We start from the raw sequence: 13,080 nt of genomic DNA on the forward strand, positions 1-13,080 counted from the left end.
TGGATTAGCCTTCGTAAAGACGTTTCGAAATGTCTCATGTTTGCGCTTTACATTACTATTATTTACTATTACAGTCGTTCTGTTATTAGTTGGTAACATTTAGTCATGCTTTCCATCACGGCAAAGCAAACGTTTTTGAAACTGGGACGAAGTTGGACTTGCTGCATCTGCAACTTTGGTAAGTTTTGAGTTACTTCACGCCATCGTTTTCCTAATTGTTGGCTGATTTAATTGTGGCGTAACACACTTAATATGGAGTTGCTTAAGGCATAGTTTGATTCAATGATGTAACATAAAACAAACCTCTTTTGTCGTTATTTTGTTAAAGTGGTTGTCTCGAAGTCCTCACGTGATTATATACGAGCAGTTAAAACATGATCACCGTAAACCTCTATAGTCTCTACCGTCAGTCTACTATTTCAAAAGAGATGAATAAAACCATTTCTAAGAACTTTTCGTAACGTATTACAGTAGGCTATATGTTGTAGCACTCGACGACAAAGATAGTTAGAAAATGGAAAGACATCTTTCGTATATTGAAAGCTTCATTGCTTATATAGTAATATTTTAAACCTGGGGCCCCAAACATGCGATCAATCGACTGTTGTTTTGTGTCGTGAACTAATTTCCTTTTATCAAACCTTATGCGGTTTTAATTACACGAGTAAAAATATTTTCCTTCTGTATTCATTCAATAGTGGCCTTCCATTGGTGATTATACACAATGCACAACATAATTACGTGCTCGGTAGCTTCACTCTACTGCTTTGACAGTACCGGTGCTCGCTTTTCGTATGATTGATACTTCCATACCTGTTATAACCTGCTAATTTGAACCTTTATTTGTCTATAGAATCCAGATTTATGCGTACCCAGGAGACAACAAAGGACTATAACTTGTGCATGAAACCTCAAGTACAAACAGAAATACCTGGACCACAAACAAGGGTATATACGCATGCTGGCCGTCATTAATTAATTAATTATCTATGAGTTTTCCATTAAAACATAAACTTAAATTTAACAATATTGTAGTTTATACAAATCTTACACTTGAATTACTGTACATGACGAATAGTTTGTTATTCGGCTTTGAACAGCCTTTAACCCTACATGTCTTTGCAGAAACTGACAAAGGAAATGGATAAAATCCAGGTATACCATGTTGATATTATTGGGCTTCAAAGTAGGCCTATTTAGCCTAATTTACTGCGCAAGAAGACAATCGTTAATTATTGCTAATAGGACAAGATATTTTCATACAGAATACAGCTGTCCTTTCCTTGTTCTGCAATTTCGAAAAAAGCAAGTTAAACTACTTGGTTGACGCTGATGGAAATATTTTGCTCGACTGCTTTCAACAAATTTCTACACTTCCTTTAGGTAGGCAAGTCCTAACACCATGCATGCTATGGCCACCATGTGTAGCCAAAGAAAGCCTTTTATTTGTGCTAATGTCTACGATAGCTATACTTTTTAATATAGTGTTTCTATGACAACATTCATCACATCTAAAACTTCCATTTTACGATCTATAGGATACAATCATCCCACTATTTTGGAACAAGCGCATCAGTCAGCGGTAAGCTTGTAGGCCTATATCAAACAATATTTCTGTTTGGTTCGACAATTTTGCCGACGAATAACATTTATCACTTGGAAGCCTAACAAAAATATACCTTTTAGTCAACCATTGCCAACAGGCCAGCGATTGGATATTTTCCTTCCAGTGACTTTCCTGCCTTAGTCACGAATAGCCTACTAAAAGCTGCACCTAAAGGCTTAACCCAAGTAGTCACAATGGGCTGTGGGAGCTGTGCAAATGAGAACGCTTACAAGTCACTCTTCTTTTGGTATATGAAGAAGCAAAGAGGGGAGGAGGTGCCTGCTGATGTGCATGATATTGCGTACACGTCATGCATGAAAAATCAGGTCGGTTATATTATTTTTGCACGCTTGCCTAGTACTAATGACCAAACCATATTTCTATATCGTAGACGATAGGCTTAATATGTAATAACCTACTGTATGTAGGCTTATTATGTTTGACTAGTCTTGAGTCTTTATACCATAAGCAGTATATAGCGATTGATGTAGCACAAATAACACAACTAGTACCAAACAGTACCAGTAAACTACGTTAAATGTTACAAAAAGTTAACAAGAAATTATTTTGAAAGCATTTTCTATATACTTGCACCAAATTCATTTTATCTACCGTATAGTCTAACTGCTTTTATCAAATTCATCTTCACGTTTACCATTGAACTGCAGACATTTAACAGTAAACCAGAGATAACCTTTTCCAGCTGAATCTGTGCTAGGAAGCAAACTGGTTTTGGTTCCGCAAGCTACAGATGGCAGCCCCACTGATGACGACCATAGTTGCTTAAAATGTTCAAGAGTGTCACTTGCCCGCCAATACCATAGACATCAAATTCTAAAATCAGTTGGTCTTTCTCAATTCTCAAGCCTTTTTAGTTTTGGTACCAATAAAATTAATGGAGTAAAGTTATATAATTCGCCGCATCCAACTATCCTAAATTGTAAACAGCGAATTGTTTCTTTCGAAGACAAAAATTCATTGGTCCTATTTTAAACTCTTCTAAAAATTTAAATAGAGTAGTGTAGAATTAAAATTAGGCCTATTTATTCATTGCTATTTTGGTGGGCCAAGAAATAGTTTAAATTGCATCACGAAAACCACAACCACATTTTATTTCTTAATGAATAAAATATTTTTGTATTACAGGCTCCAGGTTCACCGAACCTTTCCATTATATCTTTCGACGGAGGATTTCATGGCCGCACTATTGGTACTTTGTCTACAACGCACAGCAAGGCTCTCCATAAATTGGACGTGCCTGCGTTTGACTGGCCAGTTGCCCCATTTCCAAAGCTGAAATACCCTCTTGAGGAATACGGAAGAGAAAACGCACAAGAAGAGGTAATCAAACAATTAAAAAAATTAAATTTGTCTTTTCTTTAAATATCGATCAGCGTCAATAGCACAACTATCAACGTTAAGTGACACTTAGGCTGCATTCTTCGGGGTGCTCAAATGTACTTCTGCAGTAGTTACCACTCTATCTACGACGTTATAGGCTCGATGTTTGGCAATGGTGGAAGATTTGATCGATAAGTGGAAAGACACAAGACCGGTCGCAGGGATGGTGATCGAACCGATACAGGCTGAAGGCGGAGATAATCACGCGTCCGATGATTTCTTCAGGAAATTAAGGAACATTGCAACCAAGGTGTGATGGATGAATATGACTTTGACTCTACTACAGGCTACTGTTGAAGGAAAAAAACATGTTTCGCTGTTTGTTGTCGAAGTAATTTAGCCACTGTTGTTCTGTTCAGAACAAAATTGGATTTATTTGCGACGAAGTTCAGACTGGAATGGCCATTACAGGAAGAATGTGGGCTCATGACTACTGGGGGCTGGAAACACCACCTGACATTGTCACCTTTGCAAAGAAGATGCTTTCTGGCGGATTTTACTACTCGGATGACTTTCGATGGAAACACGTGGGTGACTTGTGCTTTGCAAATTTCGTAAAATCATCGCGCAATGTTTTAATAATTCTCTGCAGGGATATCGTGTCGTTAATACTTGGATGGGAGAACCAATCAAACTGATGCTGCTCGAAAAGGTCCTCGAGGTCGTTCAATCGCAGAACTTGTTATTACAAGCCGAAATCACTGGTCATTACATCATGAATGGCCTCAGACAGCTGGAAAAGCTTTTCCCAGAACTGTTATCGTGCATTCGGGGACGTGGTTTGTTCATCGCAACTACAGTAGAAAACGGAAAGCGGGAAAAATTCGTGACAAATCTTCTCCAGAAAGGTAAAGTTAAGCTGTGAATTCAGTCATCACTGTACTTTGTTAAAGTGAGGTATGAGCTATATTATATCCGCAGGAAAAGCGGCAGAAATGTATTGCCTATCCGTTCCGTGTACTTTTAACACAGTATTTGTTAACGTCTTAGGCGTCCTAATTGGAAAGTGTGGAGACCACTCAGTCAGACTTCGACCGTCGCTTCTTTTTACGCCCGCTCATGCTGACATTTTGCTGGAAAAGGTGGAAGAAACTGCCCGCGACATGAGGTCATGAAACTCAGTCAGCTATGAAAGAAAATAGAATACACCACCCCGTAGTCTAAATAACTTGGCTTTAATTAATTATTATTTAACTTTTTTCTGTTCTCCTGTATAGCGACCGTGCTAGATCTAATCAATAAGTTAATATTAATTATCACTCTTTTCTTGCACGCTATAAGCCTTCTTGGCTTTGTCAATTTTCCCGTGAATTAGGCCACGCTATTATCAACTAGCACTGTTTTGTTGTAGCCTACCAACTGCGGCAAGGACAATAACCAAATGAAAGCAAACTCATTTTTTGCAGATAAATCATAAAAATCTTCACCAAGTCTGACCTAAATATTGCTAATTATTGTGCCGAAGTATTGCTAATTTGTAGCCTGGAAAAGGGTTAATCCGCTCAGGATAGAAAAAAAATTTCTGCGACCTATTGGGTTAACTTTTCATTCACGTTCAGGATGTTCGAAATGTGTATGTGTGTAGCTTCTGGGCGCATGCCTACAAAATGTTTGACTCCTTTATTTTAACTTCCACAAGTTTAGTTTCCATAAGTTCAGTTACGAATGGGGCACTTTAATAATACCCTATTCTTTGCTCAGTTTCATGTAATTTTTCCAGACAACTTGAAATCAATCTATTTCAGATTTACCTCATCGTAAACCAGAAATCATGCTTTTCTAGAAATAAGTGTATTTTATTACTGCATATATTATGATTGTGTAATATCGATAATGCTGTTGCTTGTTAGCGCATGACATTTGAGTTCAAAGTTCATCCTTCGTCTAGTAAAAACAAAAAGGAACGGATTTTACAACAATGCAACAAGGTTTTTACAAGCTAGGTTCAATCCTACGTCCCAGGCATGGTAGAATACAATAGTTCACCTACAAAATACCAATATAATAAAATAATGCTGTTGGTCATAAAACCAAATATTTGTTCAAGCAGATTGTAAGAGATGTAACTGACGATCATTGCCATGGTTAAAAATATTTCGTTTTATCACAAAAAGAATATTATATTGCCGTTTTTATGACACAGCGATCATTTTCTAATGTTTCACATTTTGTTTGGCAAATTAATTTTAAGATTAAATTTATCAAACCCATTAAACAAAAAGATATAGTTAAGGTACCAATTTAAATGCAGTGGTACCAGTTTATAAGGAATAGCAAGTCCAGCAAAGCACTTCAAGTTTTATAGTCCAGTAAATATGTTTTACCTTATTGCTTTTACGCTTCTTTTTTCTGCAGTTACAATTTTTGTTAGGTTGATCCAGTTTTTCCATTGAACTAAGGACAGTTACAGGCTGGTTTTGTCTTCGAGAATATTGCTATAAAAGCGGAAAATTTCAAAATTTGACATCATATAATATGCTGTTGGTTTACAAAAGACTAATTTTATGTTTAATTTAACATGACAAAATAATATGAGCAATATTTTTTATTGTACAAACAGTCATATCAATGTTTCAACTGGCATTATGTGATTAAACTGGTAACTTTGGTAATTACCATCCACTGTAAAATATTAACGAATAAATGCAAGAATTAGAGCACGCTTTAATAAATTTAGCTGCCACCACTTTAACGACAAACAATGAAAACAAATTCTCACCTCAAAGAAGGCGACGTGGTAACACAGAATCTGAGCTGGTGTTAGGATGCGTCGGGCCAAGTCTGTTCCCGCTCTTTGAATTTCCTGAGCCTACAAAAAAGACCATGTATTGAGTGCTTCAAGCATGCTCATTAAGGTTTTTACTTAGATGTTTTGTGTTTAAATGGATAATTTTTTGCTTAAGGTAGTGGGAGGAATGGCAACAGTTTTGAAACTGGGAACTGCAGTGGGCATTGGACTGGCCACTCAAGCATAAAAAAATACGTTAGTGGCTGCTTTTGTTTAATACGACCAAACTTCAATATTTTGATCACGTCTACCTTCTCTCTTACGTTTTTTCTTCCCGTCACGCATTATTTTGTTGCAATTGGGGTATTGTTTAGTTTTACATTGTTTAGGTTAGGGTATTGTTTGCACAAGGGAGATGATGAAGTACATGACTAAAAACTTGAAACAGCAAACATTGGAACATTTTTTAAAACTTGCGGAACAAATGTGTAATTACCGTATATATACTGGCATCTGATCCGTTTTGTATATACAAGTTAAGTGCATTAAAGTTCGTGTTAGCGCCGCTGAAAACGTTTCGTGTACACGATAGTAAATGTATGCGTTCAAAAATTATTACGTAACAGCAGTCTCAAGGCCTGTCCAACTCTTTTAATCTTTTTTGTTTGTCCAAAGCAGATAAAAACCACACGACAACCAATCAATTTTAGGCTGTGGGTCAGTTTCTTATGTTAATTACATAACGCTGGGACACATAGTATCGTAATTAAGATGACATCCACTAACCAGATAACGTGGCAAAACACGACTTACTGCCTTCGGTTTTACTTCGCTTTTAATGACGTGGTAATTTGGCACAGTTGTAAATCTTAATGCTAGACAGTGGACAGTGCTTTCGCCCAAATCTGATACATTTCCACATGCCACGTGTACCAGTCTTCCATTACCGTTATGTAATGCATTTTGCTCGTCTTCTATTCTGAAAAGTCTTTTGCAAAATGACAAGGCAGCGCTTAATAACCAACTTGAGTAGCAAAGACGCTTTATCAAAGAATAAAACAACCACATTCCCACCAAAACATTGTTTATAATAAAGTGATCGTATTAAAAATGGCGCTTAATATATAAGCCGGTACATACCGGTTTTAAAGTATTGCATAAGAATATTTGACAAATTGAACATGCGATCAACCGATTTTGTCTCTAGCACTTTTTACTATGACGTAATTAAGCTTTTAATCATTGGCAGCAGAATTTAAATTTTACGACGCTTTGCATTACATTTTGATTGTGCCAATTTAATATTATTTTCTACTCAGGACAATTAAATAAGTAACATGCAACTTAATATCATTATAGATTATAGTAATAATACTGCTAGGCTTACTTTTTGGTCATTTTTCTTTGCCCATTTAATTTTCTCCGTTACATCAGATAAGTCACGTTTTAAAGGAATGTAGTGAACGTCAGGCTTCATTTCACGATAAAAATGTTCATAATACTCTGAATCTTGTTTCATGACTAATGCATCTCCAGCCATGAGATATGGAAATCTATAGGCTGCTACTGTTCCATCAACATTGATCTGATATTTGTACTGAAACAAACAGCTGAATATAATATCACCCAAAGTAGATATATCTTTCATTGACCAATTCATTGTTATATATTTGAGAGACATATTCAATCCATGTTAATTCATGTTATAAATTCAATGGCACTGACTGCCCAATGGCAGTGATGCCCTTTGGCGAATTATTAATGATGGTAGAACCTGTTCAATTATTCTGTTAAACAGAACCGAATTAAGGCAAGATTAGAAAATTAAAAAAAATACATAAAAAACTATAAATAGCAAACAAAATTTTACAAACCATGTTTATGAGCTTACTAGCCTAACCCAACCCTAAATGGTGAGAAATCATTGCCAGTTATAAGTCCTGCGAAGAAGTTCCTCAGTCTTAGTATAAAGATTCTAATATCATACTGCACCAGATAACATGACCACAAGTAATAACATGAACAATATTTGCTTCATAAAGGTGATAAGAAATTTTAAGAGAGTTAAGAAACGAAGTTAAAAAAGTGAAAAAAATTTTTATCTTTACAAGTAAATATTAGTGTTTGCTGTTCACCTGAAAAAAGTCAAAAAAGGAAATTGACTTGACCTTTCCATACTTTTCCTCTTCTTTTCTGAAGAAAAAATAGTTGGTAATTTTAGCATCTAGAAGTTCGGGATTTTCTTGACTCATTCCAGCAAGGTTCAATCTTTCTCGACGACTATCTCGCCCTCGAAAAAATCCTTTCTCAATTTTATTTTTCCATTTTGGCCCAGTGTTGGATTGTACAGAAAATATATCAAGGCTTACTCTGAAAAATGAAACAACCAAACATAAACATCAAAAACTGAACTTTTATTGAATTTTTACTGCAATTTTTACTGCAATCAAATTTTTACTGCACTCTTTGCTTGATTTGAAGCATAGAAAAGTAGAAAATTATAAGAGCAGTAATAACCACACAGCAAATACTATACTATAAATGATTACTGACCATAAATTAATATAAGCATAAATTGTAATAACCATAAATTATTATAAACACACAAGCAAAAAGATTAGCGAATATTTACCTTCCCAACATTTCCAGCACAGAGTTGGTAATATCATAAGTTGGAAGTATAATGTCATAAGTATTGTCAGATCCACACCATGACACAATAGGAAGTGGGTCATCAGGACTTTTCACTAATGGCCAGTCACCGAGGTTGATGAAGAATTCTACATCAGGAAGCTTTACCTGAAAACAACATATTAATTTTTTATGAAAATATTCTTGTTTTGAAACGACAATACTTGATATATATTTCAAGCATGATCAGTGACCACAACATCTTGTTGAACTACTACAGTAGAATCATAACAACATCAAAAAATTACGGTAGTTTACACCCTCAGATAACTCAAATCCGGCTGCTGATATATATTACTGTGTATTTTACATATGGCGGTGCCATGCAAAACATTAGTTAGAACATACAATTTATACAAGCAAAAGAAATTATTATGAACCTTTCTTGCCAAATTTAGCATTGGAGCGTCCATAAACATTTTGAAATCAGTGATACTGCCATGGCACTCTCGATATACCTAAAAACCTTCCTGGTTAATATCCTTTAAATTTTATACTTACTAGTTACTACCATTATTGTTTTTACTACAAGAGTGGAAGTTGTACACTGTACAGTGTATACAAAAAAATAAGTAAATTTTAAGCAAAAAGGTACAATCGTATTCATATCCTAAATAGCGTGACACAATGTATTTATTTTAACTATTGATAACAGTAAAAAACAATACAAAACAAATTGAAATTGAACACAGCACAAATCTATACCTCGTTGTCTTTCACAACATAATGGCAGAGTGAATGATGTTTGCCATATCTTGCCAACACTTTTTCTTTAAGTGTGGTCAGGTCAATTGTTTTACGATTCTTAAAATCCTCTTCTATTTGCTTGTAAGATGAAGGACATTCAAGAGCTTTCATCCATTGCTTCCTGTTGTTCAATGGGCAATCACATTCATCTCCATAAACATCTATGTTTGAAAAAGTTTTCAGGCTAACACAGATCATTTTCTCAGGCCATGAACTTTGCAATATTACATATTTGAAAACATGATGGCAAAAATATATTTCTGGCATCAATATCACCTTTTATTGTGTATGGAGACTGGGCAACATGGTTTCCTTTGTGTGTAACAGAAATCTTGATATCACCAGAGTAATCATACATTCGAAACCTTCCAATGTAGCTGCCATTGTGACGATTTAGCAAAGTAACCCAAGCTCTTACATGTGCACCACTTGGAGAACCAAGTGTGAACTTGAAGGCATCATCTCCAAGGTCATTTTTTATTCTGAATAGTACATTTATTAAAGTTAGATATTAGTACATACATTTTGCGGATTACCTTTACTTTGATTAGTGTGATGTTATGGTGTTGGTAAACTGTTAATAATATATCGGTATGTTACATAAATATTAATGAAATGTTTATAAGCTACCGAAAACATAAAGACCATAACACTATGCTGCGAGTATATTTAATAGTAACAAACTTACATAAAATAGAACAACGAAATGTATTCTAATGGTTAAAATTAAATATATATGATACTTGCTGTTTTATATGTTAAAGATTTACATAGGCTATCTACTATATATTATAGAAAAACGTCTGCTTTATATACAGTATATATATACTATGGTGGACACATCACACAACAAGCAACAAAAGCAAAGCAAAATGGGTTGAATTCTATATCTCCAAATTAATCTATAAACTTTTTAATTTAAACAATACTAAGAAACAACTATAAATAATTTGTGCTTTATAAATTGAATGCTACAACAGTAGTGTGAATTTAGCAGTTTAAATCAATTTTTTGCAAGCATACAGCATTACAAAATAAATCTAAAAACACAGTACCTTGTTATAGCTATAGCTGCTTATAGCATAATTGCAGTGACTTACATTTTATTTTTCTTATCATAAGCTTGAACATAGAAATAGCGGACAGGCAATCTCGCTTCACTTCTCAATGCAGAGCCCCAGATTTGCGTATTTTTGACATCAATATTGTTAGCAACCGACAACAGAATAAAACAGGAAGACACAAAAAATGCAAAAAGCAACTTCATCATCAAATGTTATGGTTCCTATACGCTTGTGTCGACTAAAAACTAAATCCAAATCTACTGTTCAACCAAACGGCAAAGTAGCAGCCACTATGTTCACACCTATTTACATATTTTAGCACCTGCAATAATTCATCATATTTATATGTTGGTTCTGTATTTAAAATTGTATTATTCAAATTATAGAGAATTCTATATACAAGAATTTGCATAAATATGACATAACGTTGTGTACAAAATCTTCTTATTTATTATTATTAGGGTATTATTAGCACACTTAAAAGCAAAGTCTGAGGGTCATAACCAATTCATCCTAGTCTAACTCAAATCACAAGTTAAGCAAAATTTTTTAAAAGATGTGACTTGAACCAAGTCTTTTGCTAAATGGGACTTGAGCAATCCTAAACCGATTTAGAGAAATGGCAAAAAGTTTGTCTTTTTTAACAAAACGATCAGCAAGAATTCACTCGAATCAAATTGAGTTATTTCAAGTACTAAGTCAAAATAGCCGTTTTATTTTATTCAAACAAGCAGCTTAGCTTTAAGCTTGAATTTCTAAAAGTATGTCAGTGAGCAAACGACCATAATGGAAAGTGTGGCATATGTACGCTTAAGATTCATCAACTAGCATGCACGCTGAACTTTCACCTGTTTACAACAATTTAAAATAAACAAACAAGGCAAAGTTGGTTGTTTGAACGCCAATTTAGAATAAATAAACAAACACTTGACAGCTTGAATCTTCAAGGCACACTGTCACAGCAAAATTTGTGTTCTTGAACGTAAAACTTCATTGATTTCTTATTAAAAACTACCACACTTTCAGTTAGGGTAAATGGGACAAGAACAAGAAATAGCCAAGTACAGAAGTCCAACTAACTAACTGACTAACTAACTATAACCATCCTCATGCACATAAGGCGGCAAGATCTTATCGTTGCCATGTGTGCATATTGATGTAAGTATTTTTGTATTTTCAATATTAGGTTTATTTTTGTCTTAACTTAACATGTTTTGGTTTAGTGGCTGTGCTAACCCTCCATCTTTGTAGCACCTCTATAATTTACTTATTGCACGTTTTGAGCTCTCAGCTGGTGATTGTTTGAGCGTATTTCTTATTTGACCAGTCTATGATGACGTTAGCACCATACTTTTTGCTCCTCACAGATGGTCACAGTCAATGGCGATAGATAAAGAATACAATACAAAGTGAGCATGTGTTTTATTGTGCTATAACTAAAAAGGTTCGTAAATTTCGCTCAGTACAGTTAACATCGAAAAAAAAATACAATAGAATACAAAACTCCAACCAAGATCCAACAATTTTTGCCACGTTTACGTCCACCGTAGGGAATTACCCGTAGTAGTTATCGAGCCAAAACAACTCTGACCAAAGATGATAGAAATCGTAAGATAAGTTATGAGAACAAGATTGAAAATTAAACCATAAGTTACTATACTACAGCATACCATATTACGTGCCTATAGTAGTCTATCATTTAACCAAAGTCTACTTTAGACAATTCTTAGTAAACTTTAGTTTAACTTCGACGATGATGTTTTCGTAGCTAAAGCATAGACATCTAAAAAAGTCAGTAATGAATAAGGCCGTATCATAGATAGATGGGCCATACATGTTTAGAAGTAAACATATCTATGAGGTAAGGAAAAACCAGATGTGGGCAGTTCCGAAGTACTGTACCGCAGTACTTTTTCAGTACCGATACCGATGTGGGGATGGCGATGTGGATTGTTTTAAGTTTGGTCTAAAGTTTTTTGGCGCTTTCAAGTCTTCATTTCTTTTCGTTTATCGGATTTTCTTGTTAGTGCTACTCCTAATCAGTTATCAATATTACCTGTAGGAAATCATATACTAAGCTGGAAAACGGCGTTTTAAAATCGTTGTATATGACGTTTCAAATTATATATCATAAATTGCCGCTACTGTATGTATAAATATAAGAATACAATTCATTTTGAGGCCTTTTGAAGCGTAAAAACCCGGTGCCTTTTCGGCGGGGTTAGTAATACGGGAATTTTAGGTACTACTGCGTTTAAACCTTTGCCTCTCTCTCTCCTTAATGCAATCCTAAATGCGCCACTGAGCAACCGTTTGGTGGGGTAACGTAACGTGTCCTCCTTTTGAGCGATTAAAATTTGGTATCCCTGGCCTATCCAAAACGGTATCACAATCTTTACCTTCGGACTGAGAAAAGTCTTCGCACGATTATACTCGGCGATGTTTCGCGACCGCTCGAACTTCGATTACCAAACTTGTCTTTGTGGAAGTTTCGACGGACAGAAAAATTTTGTATTTGCTATTCTTTCTACTACCTGGATTTGGAACTACTGGTCACTATCTGGGGCAAAGACTATAGTATATATATAACCAACACGCTGTTTGTATAATATATGATCTTGAGTTTTATGGAAGGGTTTGGTAAATGCTTGTTTCAAGTTTGTGGAGCTCAATATAGGTCCAAAAAGTTAAGAATTACTATTCTATAGAACATATATTGCTTCAAAGTAACTAGACTAGGGATACGCTCTACGGTCGTAATAAATTTTGGATATCACTATTTTAAACTCTTTCAAGTTTGTTTTCTAATTAACCGATATGGGAAAGTGGGATAATAAGAAAAA

General features: G+C 34.9%; 2 protein-coding genes across 3 annotated transcripts; one reads left to right on the top strand and one right to left on the bottom strand.

Annotated features, from left to right (window-relative positions):
- Positions 1 to 10: 10 nt before the first annotated feature.
- On the top strand, positions 11 to 4,915 carry LOC143464709 (4-aminobutyrate aminotransferase, mitochondrial-like). Its single transcript, XM_076962640.1, has 11 exons — positions 11 to 178; positions 854 to 948; positions 1,126 to 1,155; positions 1,266 to 1,383; positions 1,539 to 1,582; positions 1,687 to 1,932; positions 2,753 to 2,947; positions 3,105 to 3,257; positions 3,367 to 3,534; positions 3,600 to 3,855; positions 3,998 to 4,915. The coding sequence occupies exons 1-11, from the start codon at positions 106 to 108 to the stop codon at positions 4,120 to 4,122; spliced, it is 1,503 nt and encodes a 500-aa protein (XP_076818755.1). The 5' UTR covers positions 11 to 105; the 3' UTR covers positions 4,123 to 4,915.
- On the bottom strand, positions 4,783 to 10,555 carry LOC143464708 (protein O-glucosyltransferase 2-like). Of its 2 annotated transcripts, none has more exons than XM_076962638.1 (10): positions 10,274 to 10,555; positions 9,450 to 9,655; positions 9,132 to 9,334; positions 8,807 to 8,884; positions 8,368 to 8,534; positions 7,871 to 8,105; positions 7,123 to 7,332; positions 5,727 to 5,816; positions 5,332 to 5,442; positions 4,783 to 4,891 (listed from the first exon to the last, which is right to left on the bottom strand). In XM_076962638.1, the coding sequence occupies exons 1-10, from the start codon at positions 10,441 to 10,443 to the stop codon at positions 4,874 to 4,876; spliced, it is 1,488 nt and encodes a 495-aa protein (XP_076818753.1). In that variant the 5' UTR covers positions 10,444 to 10,555; the 3' UTR covers positions 4,783 to 4,873. The 2 variants fall into 2 exon arrangements, with proteins under 2 accessions (XP_076818753.1, XP_076818752.1); XM_076962637.1 differs by having other exon boundaries at positions 4,783 to 4,993.
- Positions 10,556 to 13,080: the final 2,525 nt, after the last annotated feature.

The sequence above is a fragment of the Clavelina lepadiformis genome, chromosome 7 (assembly GCF_947623445.1).
Source record: "Clavelina lepadiformis chromosome 7, kaClaLepa1.1, whole genome shotgun sequence".
Lineage (NCBI taxonomy): Eukaryota > Metazoa > Chordata > Ascidiacea > Aplousobranchia > Clavelinidae > Clavelina > Clavelina lepadiformis.

What these genes read in the sequence shown, in the direction of transcription:
- LOC143464709 (XM_076962640.1), top strand. Translation starts at nt 106, where the DNA reads ATGCTTTCCATCACGGCAAAGCAAACGTTTTTGAAACTGGGACGAAGT. An exon ending in TTGCTGCATCTGCAACTTTG is followed by an intron (nt 179 to 853) that starts GTAAGTTTTGAG and finishes ATTTGTCTATAG; the next exon opens with AATCCAGATTTATGCGTACC. An exon ending in CGTCATGCATGAAAAATCAG is followed by an intron (nt 1,933 to 2,752) that starts GTCGGTTATATT and finishes TTTGTATTACAG; the next exon opens with GCTCCAGGTTCACCGAACCT.
- LOC143464708 (XM_076962637.1), bottom strand. Translation starts at nt 10,443, where the DNA reads ATGATGAAGTTGCTTTTTGCATTTTTTGTGTCTTCCTGTTTTATTCTG. An exon ending in TATGATAAGAAAAATAAAAT is followed by an intron (nt 9,656 to 10,273) that starts GTAAGTCACTGC and finishes TGTACTATTCAG; the next exon opens with AATAAAAAATGACCTTGGAG. An exon ending in ATGTTGTGAAAGACAACGAG is followed by an intron (nt 8,885 to 9,131) that starts GTATAGATTTGT and finishes GAAGGTTTTTAG; the next exon opens with GTATATCGAGAGTGCCATGG.